General features: G+C 40.8%; 1 protein-coding gene across 1 annotated transcript in view; it reads left to right on the top strand.

The window, feature by feature from the left end:
- LOC146306201 (mitogen-activated protein kinase kinase kinase 11) overlaps nucleotides 1-19437 on the top strand; it is a 72683-nt gene that overhangs the window by 49669 nt on the left and 3577 nt on the right. The window contains exons 6-9 of the mRNA XM_084712447.1: nucleotides 4514-4630; nucleotides 11736-11907; nucleotides 12998-13107; nucleotides 13277-13897. Coding sequence (XP_084568573.1) covers nucleotides 4514-4630; nucleotides 11736-11907; nucleotides 12998-13107; nucleotides 13277-13897 — 1020 coding nt within the window. The remainder of the gene's footprint in view (nucleotides 1-4513; nucleotides 4631-11735; nucleotides 11908-12997; nucleotides 13108-13276; nucleotides 13898-19437) is intronic.

Raw genomic sequence — 19437 nt, 5'->3', positions numbered from 1 at the left:
GCTCAGGGGGCTTTGGAGGAAAGAGCAGGGGCTTCTGAAGGAATAAACACCCCGGGTCACACCGGAGTCTGCTCTGATCTGAATCCGATGTATTCCAAAAAAACCTGGAATGCTGTGTAAATCGTAAATTGAAACCAAATGCAATGATTCGTGAATCCTTTTTGACCCATAATAGTTTAATACAGTACAAACACACATCACCTTTTCTTTTAACAACACTCAGTACATGAAAGTTTTACAGCTTCAGGCTCTGAAACGTATGTTGTCATATTTTGCGCTTCATAATGCGCCATACATTTTCAATGGGAGACAGGTCTGGACTGCAGGCAGATCAGTCTAGTAGCTTTACTATGAAGCCATGCTGTTAGAACACATGCAGAATGTGTCTTGGTATCGTCTTGCTGAAATAAACAGGGATGATTCTGAAAAAGACGTCTGGATGGCAGCATATGTTGCTCCAAAACCTGTATGTACCTTTCAGCATTAATGGGGGCCTTCACAGATGAGGCAGTTACCCATGATGCCATGGGCACTAACCAACACAGATTCCTGCTTTTGGACTTTGCACTGGTAACAATCTGTATGGTCCTTTTCCTCTTCAAATTTCAGTACAACACTATTAGCTGCGTCAGCATGCAGTCTTGATGAGAAATCCTGTTTCAAGTGCTGTTACTGGATCATTCTCAAGAAGCAACAAAAACAACAACAGTCAAAAACATACAAGAGAGCAGAGAAGAGGAAGTGAGGGAGACCGTTATGTGGTGCGACTGTTATAATTTGGTAGCTCGGCCCTGCTGAAGGTTCCTGTCAGGGCTGGACTCGTGTAGGTTTAAAGGCTGATATTTAGAAAAAGGAGGCTGCAGATAGGCACCATTTCCTCCTGTCATAAATAACTTTGTTTACTTGTCAAAAGAAAATGTCAAAAGTGACAACTCTTCAAAATGTACCCTCACAATTTTTATTCTAAAAAATCCTCCTTAAACAACATTCAGACTGTTGTTAGACAGAGAAATGACTGAAGCATTGATCCTGTAAAAGGTGGATCACAGGTCTGAGATCTGCCCGACCAAACACACTCACATTTTGTATCACAAAGTCACACAGCCCGCCGCCGCTCACATCCACTGTTTTTCAATGCGTGTGTGAGTGTATTTTGGGCTGAGCAAGCATGCGTAAATGCACTGTGTGTGTGTGTGTGTGTTTGTGTGTGTGTGTTGTGGTTAGGCCTTTCCCAGCAGCAGCAGGGCGGTGATGTGGTGGTGGTGGGGGGGGTTGATGAGAGGGGAGAGTGAGCCAACCACGCCTCGACACTTCCTGTCCATGGATACCCTGCTGGCTGGCCTCTCTCACTTACTCTCTCTCTCTCTCTCTGTCTTTCTTTTTAAGTATCCCTCTCTCACCCATTTTCTCTCCCTTCCAGCTCCCTCGTCGGTGTTTCATTCTCCTTCTAACCATATCTGCCTGACTCCCTTTCCTTTTTCCCTTCCTCTTTCCACCAATATTATTATTATCTTTTTGGCTCTCATCCTGTGTTGCTCTTGCACTTTGTACCCTGCGGAGTAGCTTATATATTATGCTTTATCCCATATTCTCTAAGAACATGCTTTGGATGTTCTTATTTAGGACTTGGGATTTAATTTGTCACATATGCAAACAATATGCAGTGAAATGCAGTGTGGCATACTCTCAAGGCTGTGCTTAAAGACTAGTGGGACAAATAAGAATTTATGAAAGTATATATACATATTAAAGATATATAATGTAAAAATTTGATTCTCATGGTTGTGTAGTACCTAAATATGCAAAGACACAAACTGACAGTAGAGATAAAGGTTAGCAACACTACTGCAGTGTGGCTGTTATTCCAGTTACACTTTATATAAAAGTGAATATTACTGTAAAAGAAATAAGATATAAGATATAAGTTAGCTTGAGTCAGCTCAGTTGACTTGAACAAAGTATTCGCTTCCTTTGCTAGCTAGCCAGCAACCTGAATTAGCAAACAACAAGTGCTAGAAAATGCTACTAGCTGCCTGGTGTCCAGTCTGATATGTGTTAGAGCAGGAAAAGAATTCTGTCTCTTGTTGAATTAATCATTTTGCCTGTGCTGTTGCATCACAAATTTGGGTTTGACACAGTATAATGGTTAAATATAGGCCTAAAGAGAAATAAATCAGCTGGAAATAGAGACAGCAGAGCTGTGGTGTGGCTATAATTCAAATAAGAGTGAATATTATTGTAAAGGAAATGTGTCGACATTTTTTCAGCTTTTAATCTTTAGCCATAGTTTCTACTTTTAAACACTATGTAAACTAACTTGAGTCACTTATTTAAAATAAAATAATTTGATTCTTTTGTCAGCTAGCTAGCAAACTAGTTTAACACAGTCATGTACTAGCTAACACTAGTACCTGCTTTCTGTGGACCTTGAATAATGAATAATTTGTGCAATTGATTTATGAAGATGATGTCAAATAATTAATCCATCACCTCAAACTAATATTGACATCTCCTTCCTCTCACCGTAGACCCCCTCTCTGCATTTAATGCAATGTTTTGTTTTGTTTTGTTTTTTCAATTAAACACACAGTTTGGTCATCTTTAATATCCCTTAAATGTGAATTAATAATTTATTTAAGAACACGATTTAGTAATTCAGGAGCAAAAAACTTTAATTAAAGGGAAAGGATTAAGAAAGCCAAGGGTAGCCTACAAATTGTGGATCGAGGGAGGGAAGTTGATACACTCCATACACATTAATTTGAGGTAATGGCTCATAATTTGAGGGCTGGAGTTACTGACTTGAGGGAAGAATTTACTCGTAAATATCCCTCCCAATATCCACAAGGCTTTGAAGCTCACTATTAGCTTTGTTGCTTTCACTATCAGCAGCAATAAGTGCTAGCTTGCTACTGCTACTACATGACAGTACGCACTGCCTGCTTAGCTTAGCTAATTTCTATGGAGGGTGATAAGTGTCTTTGGAAAGTCATTTCTCAAATTATTACCCTAAAATTAAAAGTGATTCAAGTGGCTATTTCTTGCATTCAGTATACTTATTTGTCAGAAATTCAAACTCTTGAATTGGCTGATATCTTAACTTGAGTATATGATTTGTGCCCCTGAATGAATAAGTCATGATAATGTAGCATTGCCACCTTTATTCCACTTGATTTAATAGTTTTATTTCTATCTACTTCAGGGTTTTTATGGCGAAGCACAGCGTATATCATATTTTACAGCCTTTAAATGTATTTTACAAGCTACCAGGTATAGTTCTGCCCCAAAAATGGATTATTTAAGACCCGCTGGTCATGGTGGAGGTGCATTGCTGCTCTTCATAAGATAGATTGAAAACCAGACTTGTTAATTCAACAGCATGTGGCATCCATTCCAGAGAAAACATGAAGTAAAACAAGGATGCAAATTACTAAACTGAGAAAAGTAAAAAAGTAAATTTGAGGGAATCCGTTGTCATTTGAAGGCATAAATAGACCTTTTTCATGGCAGCCATTTCGACTTGAAATAGTAGTGTAAACACAGGTGTTACCAATGATGCTAATTAAGCTTCTGTTACATTCAGGTCCAACAGAGTCAGGCTGCTGCTATTGTGCATGATGGTTCACTGGAAAAGCTCTTAATTAGTGTCACTGGTAACACCTATGTTTACCCCTAAAAGATATATTATTTTTTGCATGATTTATTGAAATGTTCCCTCCTGACACCTACTGGGCCATGTAGCTTGGTATTAGCAGTGTTATGCAAAAAGTAGCGGTAGCAAGTCGTTAGCCACAGCTAGTAGTTAAACACTAGGCTGAAGGTGAAATAACCCATTCCCACTCAAACACAGCACAGAAATTAGCTGTGCAATTTTGGTCTAATTCTGCTTGAACAGCAAAGTTTTAATTAAAGAAACATTCTTTTTTTTTTACCAACCTGAGAACATATGAGTGTCTGCTACCATGAAAGTCAGTACAAGCTGTTCTGAAGAAATAAGGAACCTAAGAAAAGCATAGCAACCTTCAAAACAATAACTCGTGAATGTATGAATGTTAAATGTTCCCTCCTGACATCCACTTGGGTCTGTAGCTTGGTATTAGCAGTGTTGCCTAGTGGGAAGTCCTAGCAGTAGCATGCCATTAGCTACAGCTAGGACTTGCTAGGTTGAAGGTGAAATGGCCATTTCTCACTCAAAAGCAGCACACTAGCCATGTAACATAAGGAAAAATCTGGTTGGATGGCAAAGTTTTACTTAAAGAAACTCTCCATATTTCTCACTAAGCTGAGGAGATGTACTACACTGAATTTCCGCTACCGTGAAAGTCAGTACAAGCTGTTTTAGAGAAATAAGGAAGCTAAAAAAAAGTGTATCAACCTTCAAAACGACAACTCTTGAATGTATGAATGTTAAGTAGAGCGAGGAAACCCGACGTTGTGTGTGTATTCTGGTTGGTGTCTACCGTCCAGGTGGTCTAACATCTGTTGTGTGTGTGTGTTTGTGTGTGTGTTGCAGATTTCATCCACAAGATTACGGTGCAAGCATCCCCGGGCCTGGAGAAGAGGCGGAACTCTCCTGACTTGGGATCGGGCTCCTCACCCTCCTTTGGCCCACGTTTCCGTGCGATCCAACGTGAGTGCGGTCATTTTTCGCGTGGACAAACACACGCACACATGCACGCGCACAGATACAGGTGCGCGCACGCATATGTGTGTGCTTGGAGGGACGTTAAGCAGACCATAGAACGTGGGATCTCTCGCCTTCTTGCATGCACACAAAGACTATGTTGCAACATTATTTCTTTCAGTTTCCAAATTCTCTCCTTTCATGTGCTCCCAACCACCCACTCGTCTTTTTTGTCTTCCCCTGTTTCCCTGTGGGCCCCCTCTCCCCTCCTCCCTGCCTTACTGCTTTCTCTCTCACACACACCCTTTTCCCTTTTCAACAGTCTGTTCCAGTCCAAATATTATCTGACTTCCTCTCAGCGGCTCAGCACTTCTTCTCAGCAGCTTTTTTTTTTTTTTTCCACTGCTCCCCCCTGCCTGCAGTTTCCTCTCTGCTGCAGCGGGGGGAGCCATCGAGCTGCACTTTTTCCAGGCAGTAAGAGTCCCCGCTTTTATATGCATGTAGTGGCTACAGTGCGGTTTGCTGAATTAAAAATAAGCAGGGAGGAATTCATTGCTCCAGGAGAAGGGGTTGAGAGGGGTTGCAGCAGCGGCAGAGATTTACAATACTCTTCTGCTTGTCAGGCTCTTAGACAAACGCCCCGAGATCCTTTCCCCTCGGAGGGAAATTGTAGCCAGTGGGTCACGGGGCGTCTTAACAAAAACCCAAAAGGAAATTTGTGGTGTAGCAAAAGGCAATGAAAGGGATTTCTCAAAACAATTACCACCGGGGCTTGACATGAAAGCGCAAATTGCGGTGAAACATTTATCTGTAGAAGTGGTTGGTAAATCCAAAACATCTGCCAGCTTCATTTACTCATCAAATAGAGGGCTGGTTTTCTTTACTTCCTAATGACTTTCCTTAATGGCAATCACTAAGCCATGAGTGTGCCTGTCATTAAAATGTGTTTAGTGGATATTTATGCTTGCCCTCTTAGAAGCAAGCAGTGATTTATTGCCCGGGCCTCACAAACTTATTTGTCGAGAGAACTGCCAAATTGATTTGCATTAGTCCACAGAGCTCCATTCAACAACATCTAGTATAGGAGGACACAATGAAAGCTACAGAGTGATTGTCATGTATTAATGTCTCTCCCTGTGCCGTATGCTAAAGAATTAGACAACAAGAAAAATTAAATAAGAATACTTTTTGAATTCTGGGACTAGTTAGCAATTTTAGCATCTTATTTTTAGGCAGGCTATATCATATGTGTAGGCAGTTTACGGATATTGCTACCCTCATTTATTTTTTCTATCTGTGGGGCCAGGATTAGTTCTGGTTCTCTATTCTTCATTCCAGTTCCAGTACATGAGGTATAGAAGTCTCTACATTTGCATGCATATTTAATGATGTAAACGCTTTCCCAGCTGCATAGCTGTAGGCAGAGGCGGACGCAGGCTGTCTGAAGGGCAGGGGCGAGATAAATAAAAAGGGCACCAGCAGTGTACCGAAAGTTGTGATGCATTTACGGTGCAGCAGCTCCAATTCCTAGTTTAGTTTGAACAAGGGGAAGTATAAGCTATTTAACCATTTAACAGGCAGGTCAATTAACTTTCCAGCATGTGGTGACCTGGTAGTTCAGCTGTCAGAGCGTGCCTTCTGTCTGCTGTGAGTCCTCTGCAGTGGCTGTGGGTTCGATTCCAGCGTGTGACACTTTCCTACCACTTTCCTACTACCACTAAAAGGCAAAAGAGACAAAATATAAATATATATATATATGTATATATATATATATATATATATATATATATATATATATATATATATATATATATATATATATATATATATATATATATATACAGCACCAGTCAACACATCTTCTCATTTGTTTTTTTTTTTATTATTACATTACACTCTTTACTGGAGAGATCATAACTATGAAATGCTGAATTGTGTTGTAAGCAAAAAAAATGTGAAAACGAGGCAAAATGTTTTATATTTCAGATTCTTTAAAAAAAAGGCAAAAAAGACTCTTGCACACTGATGATTTTATATAATTGTTGTTATTAAATCTTTGATACTAAGTGCAGAAGACAGTGTGCAAGAGTCTTTTTGGTTTTCATTTTTGCAAAGTAGTCACCTTTTGCTTTGATGACAGCCTTGCACACCGCTGGTATGATCTGAACCATTTCTTATAAAAATTAAGAAAAAAACACTGAATTAGGTGTTTGTCCAAACTTTTGACTGGTACTGTGTGTATATATATGAACAAAAGTTTAGGATGTAGGCTAGCCCAAATAGCACTGCATTGAGTTTTACCCACTGAAAGGGCACCCTAGAGAGTAAGGGTTAGGCATCCCAGGAGGCATTTCATCATGTTTATCCCCTGAAAGGACACCAAAGAGGCATTGCAACATGTTTTCTCCACTGTAAGGGCGTCCTTAAAGGGCAAATTATCTTGTTGTCCTCCTTCTTTCCTATGTCTTGGACACCAGGCCACCCTAGAGGGCATTTTATTATTTTTTGTCCACTATAGGCACGTCCACAAGGGCACTTTTGTGAGTCCACTAGTGGCTCTAGGCATGGCAGCTTCGGTTGGTCAACCAACCCACCTCTTTGGTCAACACTGAAATATCTCAACAACTCATCAGTGGCTTGAAATGAAATTAGAACAGATATCCATGGACCCAGATCATACACATCTGTACCAAGACCATAGATATATAAACCCTCTATACTGACAGCAAAGTAAGGGGATGCAGGTGTGGCTCTAAAAGTTGCAGGAAATATGAATACCAGAACTAAATTCTTGGCGAGAAAGTTAGCGTTCCTGGACAGGGAAAGTTGGAAACTAGTGGCATCCAGCTTAATCCAATGCCACTTCGATTACGCCGCCACATCCCAGCACTGTGGCTGTCCCAAGTTATGGAAGATGAGACTTCAGGTCTCCCAAAATAAATTGATCAGAGTGGTCTTAGGTCTCGGTCCACGAGAGCATGTAGGGAGGAACCAGTTCATGCAGCTCAGCTGGCTCCCTGTGAAGTCCAGAGTGACAGTTAAACCTCAGGCAGGTTCATAAAATTGTAAATGGTGCAGCCACAAATTACTTATTAAATCTTTTCCTGCAGATCAGAGAGGCTCATAGGAACAACACCAGGGTAAATGTAAGTGTAGCAAATCTGACGCTGGTAAGAAGCAGTAGGCTGAAGGCTAAAAGATTTTTCAGATACTCTGGTGCCCAGGATTGGAATAAGGTTCCTAATAGAAGTACATAGACTACAAAACCAGAAACACAGGCTTCTAGTTTATGTACTGGTGTTGACAGGGTTGTGTGCAGAGTCCTTTTAAATGAAGTGTCAAATTAAAAAGCAAACAAATGAAGATGAATTCTACAGAGTTTGTGAACCCCTGATTTTTTCCTCTCTGCCACCACCAGATTAAGTCTTCACTCATCCAGTAAAATTACTCAGCATTTACTTGAGGAATTGGAGCAAAATTTGGTGCAGACATTCATGTCCCCCTCAGGCTGAACTGTAATAGCTTTTTTATCTAGAGTCATCATCAGGTCAAAATTCTGGTTTGGCCAATACTTTGACCCTTTTTTTGGGGGGAGGGTGGTACTTTCGCCTTTATTGGACGGGTTGATAGCTAAGAGGCAGAGGCAGATGGGAAACATGGGAAGAGAGAGGCAGGGATGACATGCAACCAAGAGTGAAATCCTCAGTCAAACTTGAGAGCACGTGTGTGTGTGTGTGTGTGTGTGTGTGTGTGTGTGTGTGTGTGTGTGTGTGTGTGTGTGTGTGTGTGTGTGTTTGTGTGTGCGTGCGTGTGTGTGCATATGGGGGGGGGTGAGGATAATCAGCAAATGAATACCAAATTTTGACTTTTAATCACTGCTGAACACTTGATGTTTAAATGAATAAAGCAGAATTTGTTTCACTTAAATGTTTAACTTTGAAAATCAAGCTTATGAATTTTCACTTTGTGAAATTCTCAGTAGTCGCTCTCAATTTATGCGGCTCCAAAATCTTTTATTTCCAATATATTTAATTTAGGGTTCTCAAATTCAATTTTAAAAAAAGAGAATTCATGTGTCATCCGTCCCTTTTGTTCACATCTCAGTTTTAGTATCTGAATATAACCAAACATAATTTTGAAACCAGTTTTTTGATTTGATATTTGAACTACTTGACAAACTTGATTATAGCTTTTGAATATTAGGTGGGTGAAGTTTCTATCTGTTAAGACCCAGCGAGAGGCCCCAGGTTCAAACCTGGACAAGCCTGCAGTAATGTTATGAGGTATTTTTGGTAAATTCAGTTTTTAATTAACAGGGTTTGGAAGATTTAGAGAAATAGATGAGGCAAAGGAAAAGGAAAAGGTCTGATGCGTGGTATTCAAATAGGAGGACTCTTACAATAAGATAATGATTAAAATAAAATCCTCACCACTTGTACTTACTTGTTAAAATCAGAAAAAAATAGAACAGCACCTCTACTCCTGGTGTCACTAGACAAAGAAATTTCTACAGTGACAGTTTTTAAACTTAAGTCTGGTCCGACCCCGAGGTAGATCAATGAGTGCCTCAATAATACGAGTTTCTTCTGAATTTGAGATCCCTAAAATCTACTCTGGGAATAAGTGATAACCTGCTTCATGATACCAGTTATCCAGGAAGATGTTAGTTTAGTGAAGCAAGTAACCCAAAGAGACACAGAGGAAAGAAAAACAGCTAGCAATTCAGAAGTTGGCTGCTAACCAAGTTTTACAAACTTTTTGTTTCCCTCACTTGGACAAACTCTGAACTTTAACACAGTATACAACATGCTGCCAACAATATTGTTATGAAAGTGTTGTTTTACTGTAACAACGTCATTGTGGTTATCTCGCATCATCTTATCAGTCCGCTTTTGTCTTCCTCTTTCACCTCCTTCGTCTCTTTTTACCCGAGCGTCTGTTCACACACAGTCACACACATGCAGAGCATCTTCTTATTTCGCTTCTTTTGTCGTGTGCCTACGCCGAGTACAGTGACCGCTTCTTCCACCTGACCAAGTGCAATTAAATGCAGCAACAAATATGAGCTTAAACCTGTATCAATGGATGACGATTTTGGGAGGAGTCATATTTCCCTCTTTCATACGTCCTCCTGTGGCAGTTGGCCATTCCTAAACCCCGCCCCTTTTCATTCCTTGCTCCAGTTACAGTTGAGCACCCAGCAGAACCTCAGTCAACTGTCTACTTTCCTGTTTTCTGTACCTAGATCTGCTAGCTAATGTTAGCAAAAGCCTCAGACAGCCGCTAACATGACTAGTGACTCTTCCTCAGTTTGTTTCATAAACACTCTAAAAAAAAAGTCACCCTTTTTGTATATCATTTATCCTGGCCTTACAAGAGGTCTCAGGCTGTGGCTTATATGTCCTGATTCATACTCTGTTTAATGCTTTGTAGGCTATAGGCTATGTATTTATTGGAACTAAAGTCTCATCTTTAGTAGTCATAGCTTCCTCTTCTGTAATATTAGATTGAGGGAAAATGATTATGGCAACACTTAGTATGTTAAAACATCATTTATGAGCCTTTACCAGTGATCAATCGATTTGTGCGTTGCGGTGAAAGGCAGCTTGCAACTTAAGATGTACCGTAGCAGCTCTTCTATAATGGCCCCCATTAAGAAACAGTCTGGGAAACACTCGCAGGAAAAGAAGTAACTTTGCTAAGGTATGTTCTGAGTTTCTAAATTTCAAACTTTATCTAAAGAAGAAAAGTAAGTTATCTCAACAAAAGATCAGTAGTTGGTAAAACTCTTTCAAAACTTAGGAATTGGAGTTGGGCTCAAAACTCAAAAATCTATTGCAGTCTGTTGCCTTGAAACTGTGAGTTTTCTCAACTTTTTCATTTTTACAGTGCAATATGTAGCAGCAAATGAACATCACATTGTTTATTCAGCTGAAGAACAAAAGCAGCCTTTTCCCGCTGACAGGGGTGATATTAAGTCTGCCACGTGCAGGTGATGGACAGATGAGGAGCAGAGGAGCAGCTCGTGAAATATACAAAAAAAATATTCCGACCATCATGTTTTATTCCATCAAAGCATCATGACATTAAGAGTGACATATTGCAAAAAGAAAATGTGTTTACAGACTGGAGGAATACGCTGGGAGAGGAGGGATTTTTTTTGGAGCCGCAGTCTGATCTTGATGAAATTGCAATGCTGACACCATCACCTGACGTCTGTGCTTGCTTTGAAAACATTGTGTTGGAGAGTAATGGGAGGCAAAGTGCATCAGCCAGTGTAGTAGAGGCCAAGGAAAATAATACAGCATGTCCATTCACAGAGCATATTTGCTTCCCCTCCTCCCACCATTCCTGATGCTGAAATGAAATGACATGAATGAGGGAATTGCTTGAGATAAGCAGCATCAGAACTTTGTGAAATAAAATCTTAGATTTTAAGTTTTCTCTCAGTTATTTGCAGCATTTTAATGTGGTGTCCATATTCCACTTCTGTCTCTTCTTTCAACTAATCTCTCAGGTGTAATGTTGAGAAGGCTCTGTAAGGTGTTTTGAAGAGTGTGATGGAGGTGTTGCGGTAGGACGTCTGTCATATATGTGTCATATCTGCGTGTTATACGACACTTAAACGCTTGCATACACTTTGGTGGGGAGAGTAGAGTGACTGAGATTTGGTGCCAGATCCTGGGTGAGGCGCGTGAATGGCAGGTGAAGTCTCAACTTTTATTAGCAGCCCTTCATCTTATCACCCCGGCTGACTTTGGCTCCTTCCTCTCACACGCTCTGCTCTGTAAAACCGTTCGGAGGTTACTTTCTTGCCTGCATCCACATGATAAGGTAACACTGTTTTAGAGTTAATCAGAGCTTGGACTCTGCAGAAATACGAGTAGAAAAAGTACATTGAATTTTCATGAGTTCCAGCTGTAGCAGGAGTCAATTAAAGGTCATTGTGTTGGAGATGATTGCAGGGCTGCGTCGATTTATTGGTGAAACCTGCCTTTTAAAAATGCTCACCTCATTAGAATACAGCTAAGCAGCGTGCATACTGATGATGTGTAAGCTGATATTAATTTCACTCTGTTTTTTCTTTCTTTTTGTCTCTTTCTCCCTGCAGTCAGTCCCAGCGACAACAGCAGGACATTTGGGCTGAGCCCGGTCTGGCCCCTAGACTCCCCTTCTCTCAAACAAGCCAATGGAGACCTGAGGTTGGGCCCCCACTGGAGGCCCCAGAGCCCAAAAAGTCCCAAAAGCCCTAAAGTCCTTCGCCTTAGTCCCCAGGAGAGCAGGTACAGCAGGACTTACCTTTTCTTTTACGTGTTACATTTAAGATTTAAGATTACACTCAACTTAAAGGGTAGCTTTGGTATTTTCTAGAACCTGACTGATGTATCACTTGACCAGTATCAATGTTTGCCTATCACAGCTATATCAGTCAATATCAGTATCATAACATACCATGACATAATGCAATTTATGTTTATTTGTTAGCTTTACAGGCACCATTTAACATATATTTGATCTTTTTTCTTTATTCAGGTTTAATTTATATTTTGTTCTATCTGTTTTGTTATTTATAGTTATTTATAACTATTAAAAACATTGGTGAAAGTCCACTGTTTCAGTGTGAAAAATGTGTGTTTATGCATATATTTTGTATTCTCTTTATTATATTCTGTGTAAAGAATACAGGTAACAACATTATAACCTAACAAACTCACCAGACCTTTGAAAAACCACACTTCATTCAAACTCAACAGAAATATAATAAAACTCACCAAAAACGTCTTGGTTGGTCTTTCCACTGCTCCAACAATCACCAGCTCTGGGTTGGTTGAAGTAAACCCTTAATTCACTGAGTTAGATGTGAAAATATTCTGACTGTACGCGTCATTTCTCCCTGCTGCTTCTCAGACGTCCAGCCTCCCTCTCGTTCTTCTCCTGATATTTTCACGTTTAACTTAAGTGAATTAAGAGTTTATTTCATCCACACCAGAGCTGATGTTGTTGTAGGAAACACGCTTACAGTGAGTTTTATTTAGATTTTGTCAAGTTTGAATGACGATGATGATGGTAGAATTATGTTTTTTCAGAGGGAGTCTTGTTAGTTGACGAGTTGATGTTATTTAGTCAGAGCAATAAAACAGCTATTTCTGGTTGAACAAAACACATTTTACTCTTTAAAAAGGTCTTTCTTTTGGCAAAATTAGCACCTTAAGTGGATGTAATCTAATGGCGCACAGTTGATCACAGGAATTAAGTTGTAGCTCAGTTTTGTCTCTGGCTTTAGAAACAGAAACATTGGAAAATAGGGTATAATAGGGTTGAAAAATTAAGAACCTACCCTTTAATTCCTCACCGCAATTAAATGTTTTCCAGTTTGTCGATGAGAGCCAAGCTCCTGGAGTCTGACAGCAATGAGAACGGAGAATCAAAGGATGACTTTGAGGAGTACAGACCCTCCACGCCAACCCCCCCTCCTCAGAACGGTATCCACCGTCCTCCATCGCAGCTGCCAGCCGCACATCTTCCATTAGTCACTGTTACAATTTCCTCTGGCATGAGTGTGAATTATAAATAACAGCTAAATGAATAATAAATGCCTCGTCTCTTTCTCCTTCTCTGTCTTTTAAAACATTTTCCTCTCTCTCTCTGCAGGCTCCTCAGTGAAGGACAGCCTGCGGCTTCCTCTACCTCAGCGAGACTCGGGCAGCGAGGAAGGGGGTTCCTCCCCGGCTGGCTCCCCCAGGCCTGAGAGGGGTTCCCTCGGTGGCCTTGTTAAAAGCACCCACCGGGCCCTGCTGGGTGGTGGCTCCCTCCTGGCCTCCATAGGACTAGGTCGCTGCCTGGATATTCCCCCAAGGGTGCCCCCTCGAACTAACCCCCCTTCCTTAGGGGACCGCACCCCCTCCGAACCGGAGATCTCCCTCCCTAAGCCCCCCTGTTCAGACCCCCCAGTAGTGGACGATCTCATCACCTTCTCCACCTCGGAGCAGCTTCCCAAACCGCTCTTGGATTTGGCTCTGCAGTACCAAGAACTGAAGCCCCTGCCCCTGACGCCGCCTCCGCCGAACCCCCGCGAGAGGAGCGGCCACCGGACGCCGCAGATGCTGGACAGTCCGCAGAGCCCCAGGACCCCCCTGCATCACGGCAGGGCCAGCCCCGGGGAGTGGACCCCGACTCACCATTCCACTAACGGGGAGCTGGGCTGCGACGCCTGGGAGCACCGAGCTGACAGGAGGAGGAGGTCCAGCCAAGGCCTGCACGCCTCTCAGCTAGGTCAGTCTCACTCTGTTTATCATGTTAAAGGCTCATTCCACCAATTTTATAAGTCAGTTTTTCTCCACTTAAACCCCATTAACACATATCTGCATATGAATATGCAGAATCTGTAGGAACAAGACAAGATTTTGGTACTGGAAGTGTCCTGGTTTCTATTTGTAGTCCCAGTCGTATTGACCAATCACGTTTGAGTGGTCTTTGGTTAAGTGCAGCTAAATAGTCCGTATGAAGAGGAAAAGAGGCAAAACTCATTGGCCAAAATGTAATCTTGGAACTCATCGGCTATCGTCTGACAATCATTTAGCTTTTTATTTGCTTTATTAAAATGTATCTTCGTTCATATGCAGATATTAGCCTCCACCTCCTTTCTTGTGTCTCAAGTTGTTCTTTAAACAATGACCAGCACATGGAAGAGGAAGTCTTGGCCTGGTGATCTGATATCTGGATATCTGCTGGTTACACCGGAAGCCCCAAAACTGTTCCTCCCAGAGGCTTAATCGTCATCAAACAATAGCCTTTGGGTTCTCACATTGAAGTCAGTTGACAAGTCACTGGAAGAATCTACACATTAGCAGTTTTTCCACCCAAGGTACTCATAAATTGCAGTCCAAGGAACTTTTCAAGGAACAAAAATGTTCCGTTGTTATTTCTACTGCAGTCTAAACACCCATGAAGATAAGGCAAATGAGTCCACTGGAAAAAGCTGTGAAAAAGCCAAGCCGACGTAATTCTTCCTTTTTTCTGTAACTCCATTGTGACCAGAAACTCTTTGGAGAAATGAGGTGATGAAAACACAGTAATTATTATTTCCAGGTGATTATACACTAAAGTTAATATACTTGAATATTATATTCTATTTCTGACATATTCTGCGAATAAATCCCTTTAAATCTTTGACATTGGACCATTAACAATAGCTGTGTTTTCACCACAAAGACTAGGCACCTTTGAAGGAACTCAGTGCATTTCCACCGCAGGGACCAGGGTCTAAATTAATTAAGTTCCAAGGACATTATTTTACCCCACAAAAAGTCCTTGCTTGGGGAGTAGTATGTTCCAAAAGTACAGGAACTTAGGGCATTAATGTTTGCAGCATTTCAGCCACTATTTTTTAAAAATCTGCAGCCACAAGCAAGTTTGTTTAAGTTCATGGTGCTTTGACATATCAATATGAAATTACAGAGGAAAACAATTGACAAAAGCACCAATGATGAAGTCCAGTCTTTACTGAGTGTTTACTCTGAGAACAAAATCCAGCAGGAACTGGAAACAGCAGTGCTGTTGTAATGTCGCACACAAAATATATATATGATGCCTGTCTGTTGCTTTACTGGGTAGTGTTGTGTGCAAAATGCAGCAATGGCTTGGAGGAACCTTTTAGTTCCTGGAAATGTAATTCCTAGGACTAAAAGTTCCACGAACATGTGGCAAAAGTTAAATACAGTTGAAAAGTCACAGGGAGAATCTACACATGAGCTGTGTTTCTACCCAAAGTAGCTAGAACTTTTAGTCCCAGGAACTATGTTTCAAAAAATGTACTACATATATATATATATATATGTATGTGTGTGTATATATATATATATATATATATATATGTATATATATGTATATATATATATATATATATATATATATATATATATATATATATATATATTAAAAAAAAGCAATGGCTATTTTTTTACACATAATTTTTGCACATGACTCTACGACAGTGATGTCCAATAAAGCAAGAGACAGGTAAAATTTTGTAGTTGGTCGACATGCTTTCGTTTGGAGGAACTGCATTTCCGCTGCAGGGTCAAGGGTGTAAATTCAGTTCTTTCCAAAAGTGCAGGAACTTTGGGCGTGAGGCTCGCAGCAGCAGGGCTGGGCAGTAAATTGATATCATATCGATATTGTGACATGAGATTAGATATTAGATATAGATTTTGCATATCCTGTTATGTCCTGTTATCCTGTTATGGCAAAAGACTTAAGGTATCAGGGTATTTCATTTTGTCCATATTGCCCAGCCCTGCACCTAGTAGGTTCCTAGTCCCTGGGGACAGTTCCCGCAGTGGAAAAAAAAAAAAAATAAATCCTGAGTTACAAACTCTTGGTGTAGAGCTCTATCAAGTTGCATTATGTAGGAAATTCTGTGACTCAATGGGAAAAAATATCTTGGCCTCTGCTGCTTTGATTTTGACTATTCTTTTCCATTATTTGTCCTTTTGCGAGTCTCCCAGCTTAATAAAAGTGCAGTACTAAACTGTGCCCCTTTTTAAATTACTGTCTCCTCTCCAGACCGGATCCCTGATTTGGTTTTTAATGTATCTGCTTGATTCATCTGCATTTCCTCAAGAGCACTGAGCATGTTTTGCTTTTCGGGGAGGCCCCACACTGAAATTGGATCCAACTTTTACCTTGAATAATGTACCTCCTCAGCATGACAATGTTCCCTCACAGTTCTTTCAGAATTATTATTGTGCCTTTTTTAGCGAGATCTTCTCTGGCACAAGGGAAGCTTCAATGCAGCACAAGCTTTTTCATTTACATCAAAGCTTGTCTTCAGCTATTTGCATATCTCAGGTAACAGCTGGCCCTCCATACTTCACTGCTAATACTTGCTAAGCAAAGCTAGCATCCAATCCTCTGTTGTTTTCCCTTTTTTTTTCCAAGTCGGAGTTTTCTTTTATTGCAAACTTGAAGATGAATGCAAAACATCCAGCGGCACAGCCGAGGTCAGACCAGAAAAAAAGTGTTGGATTCAAAATTGCTAATAATCTATTCTTGACTTCACTGGCAGCACAGTGTCTTTGTGGCCTCCTCCTCACAGAGTCTGGCTGGAGCTCAAGTGTACGTCTTTGTGTAATTAGCCTCCAGTTTGATCAAATGTACACTCCAAGAAATAAAGATCATAACTAGAGCCCCCTGTAAGAGGATCTACACAGAACCCTTTTATTGTGAATTGGTTCCACCCTTAACCCTCTCTGGGGTTTCTATCCAGAAGCTTTCCAACTTCTAAGTGCTTACAAGAACCCACCCAGGGAGTTCTACTGATAACTGTTTTATATTCCGAGGGTTTTATCAAGAACCCACCCAGGGGTTTCTACGGAGAACCCTTTTATATTCCAGGGGTTTTAGCTGTGACCTACCCAGGAGGTTCTACTGAAAACCCATTTATATTCCAAGGGTTTTATCTTTAACCAGTCTAGGGGGTTCTACCAAGAACCCATTTATATTTCAAGGGTTTTATCTAGAATCCACCCTGGGGGTTTCACTGAGAACCTTCTAACATTTCAAGGGTTTTATCCAGAACCCATCCAGTGGATTCTGCAGAGAACCATTTTATGTTATCATACAAAGAACCCTTGCTGAAAGAGTTCTTCGGGGATATCAGCAGTCAACTCTTTCTTCTAAAAAGGGTTCTTTGGAGGCGAAGGGTTCTGAATGGAACCCTTAGTCTTACAAAAAAATATCGGCAAACCCTTTCTTAAAAAAAAGGGTTCTTCAGAAGCAAATGGTTTTCTGTAGAACTTCAGCCATTTATGAAGAACCCTTTTGGAACCCTTATTTCTAAGAATGTATGCCCATGAAAAGGATGTACACATGACATATGATAAAAGATCACATTGAAGACAGATTAGCATTCATTTTCCCCCTCAAAACTGTGAAAATGTTCCATTCTCCGGGGGCATATTTATGTTTGTTTCGATTCATGTAAGCGTCATGCTAACAGACATCATCTGCATACCAGCAACACTCAAATTTACAGTACAATCACATGTTTTTCCCAAAGACTAATATGCATTTCTTAGAAGCACTGACACAGTTAGGAACCGTAATGACGGAGGCGTTGGTATTGGTTGTTTTAGGAGTGAGTGGGCTTTATGAGGGCTTTAAGAGTGCCCCATGGTCACATTTCACACTCTATATCTGGTCCGTTTGACTCACAAAGCCTTGGATTCTCCACAGAGAGCTTCGTACAGCTCTGCCCCCAGGTAGCGAGCAGACATGCCTCGCCTGTTTCCGCCGCTAACAACCGTAATCTCCCAAAACCGCGTGCGCTCATTACACCGCGCGCGCAGAGGCAAAAAGCCACACATAATTAAACGGCGAGTGTTTTAGCTAAACATCTTATTATGTTCATTGAATGTAATGACTCAGGCTCAGATGCATAGACAGACTGCCACAAGGTTGCTGGCGGTGGATGTGTGCTTGAAAGAGGGAGATGAATGCTGAGGATTCCTTCGTCGTTTTTTTTCGTCTGCTCTCGTGTGACTCCTGATTGCTCTTTCTTGTCAGCTGAATAGCTTAGCAGCCTCGGAGAGTTGCTGTTGATGTAAATAATGCCATTTGGCAGACACATCACATTTGGAAGTGGCAAATGTTCATTCACTATGATTTATTCTGAGTTTAATGTTCTTGTCAGTGCTAATTTACTCTTGCTGTTTGCTGCTGTTGCAGCTCTGTCAGCGAGTCACACAGCAGCTATGTTGTACTTAATTTAGACTAATTGCATCAATGTTGTGTGCTCGTGATTGTTCCATTTCTTTTTTGCAACAATAACGCACCACTTTCATGTTTCTGTTTCAATCATTTTCATCATAAAGGTTTATGTGTTTTGCCAAATATTAAAAACCAAATGCATTTCAGATTGGAGAGGTGTGCATAAAAGAACACCAGAGCAACACTACAGCAGTTTCACAGTAATTTGAAGATTAACAATTAAAGTTTCCTCAAGCAAGAAAGTGAAAGGCAGGATGATGAAGAGGTTTAATATGTTGAGTCTTCAGCCTTTGCCTGATATTGTGTCTTTGTTTAAAGGGAAACTTCACAGATTTTGCGCATAAAGGTTAGTTCATATGTCATGGGGAGCAGAACGCCTCAGTGAGGAAATTTTCCCACCAGTTAATAAACATGTGACAACTCCAGTGTCACCGATTACACCGGACAAGAAAAGATGTGAGTGATGATGTTCGTTAGAGCCCCTACTTTGATCTTTAACATTAGATCTGTAGCTCTTCCTCTTACTTTGAACAGCAGGGATGCTTAGAGCGGGGTTCAGCAACCTGTGGCTCCAGAGTCGCTTGCAGCTCTTTTGCCCCTTTCAAGTGGCTCCCTGCGGCTCTGACAGAAAAAAAATGGATTACAGTTCTTTTTTAACATTTTAATTTTCATTTAGAATTTTTGTAGGTCTATAGTGACTCTCAACATTGCAAAATTCATTACAATAACACAGAAAAGAAATAATTTACAAATGTTTTTCCAAGCATGTATTAATGTTAGGCTGCTCTTTGAAAAAAGTGCCCCTTCCTTTAAAGCTTCCTGTAAAGAAAGAAGGTGTGAAAATATGTTATAAATCGGGAGAAATATGGGAGAATAATGATCCCTGGAGGAAATCTGGAGAGGGCAATGAAAAACGGTGAAAACTGGGGAGGGTTGGTAAGTATGTCATAGCCCATGGATACTACTCGCCAGCATTTCCCTCATATTTTGCCTGTGGCTAGTCTTGCATTTCCCCAGGCGAGCTATGGGTGCTAAATCCAAAA

Source organism: Lutjanus erythropterus, chromosome 23, assembly GCF_056507025.1.
Source record: "Lutjanus erythropterus isolate fLutEry1 chromosome 23, fLutEry1.hap2, whole genome shotgun sequence".
Taxonomy (NCBI): domain Eukaryota; kingdom Metazoa; phylum Chordata; class Actinopteri; order Lutjaniformes; family Lutjanidae; genus Lutjanus; species Lutjanus erythropterus.
This window is presented reverse-complemented; position numbering and strand designations above follow the sequence as displayed.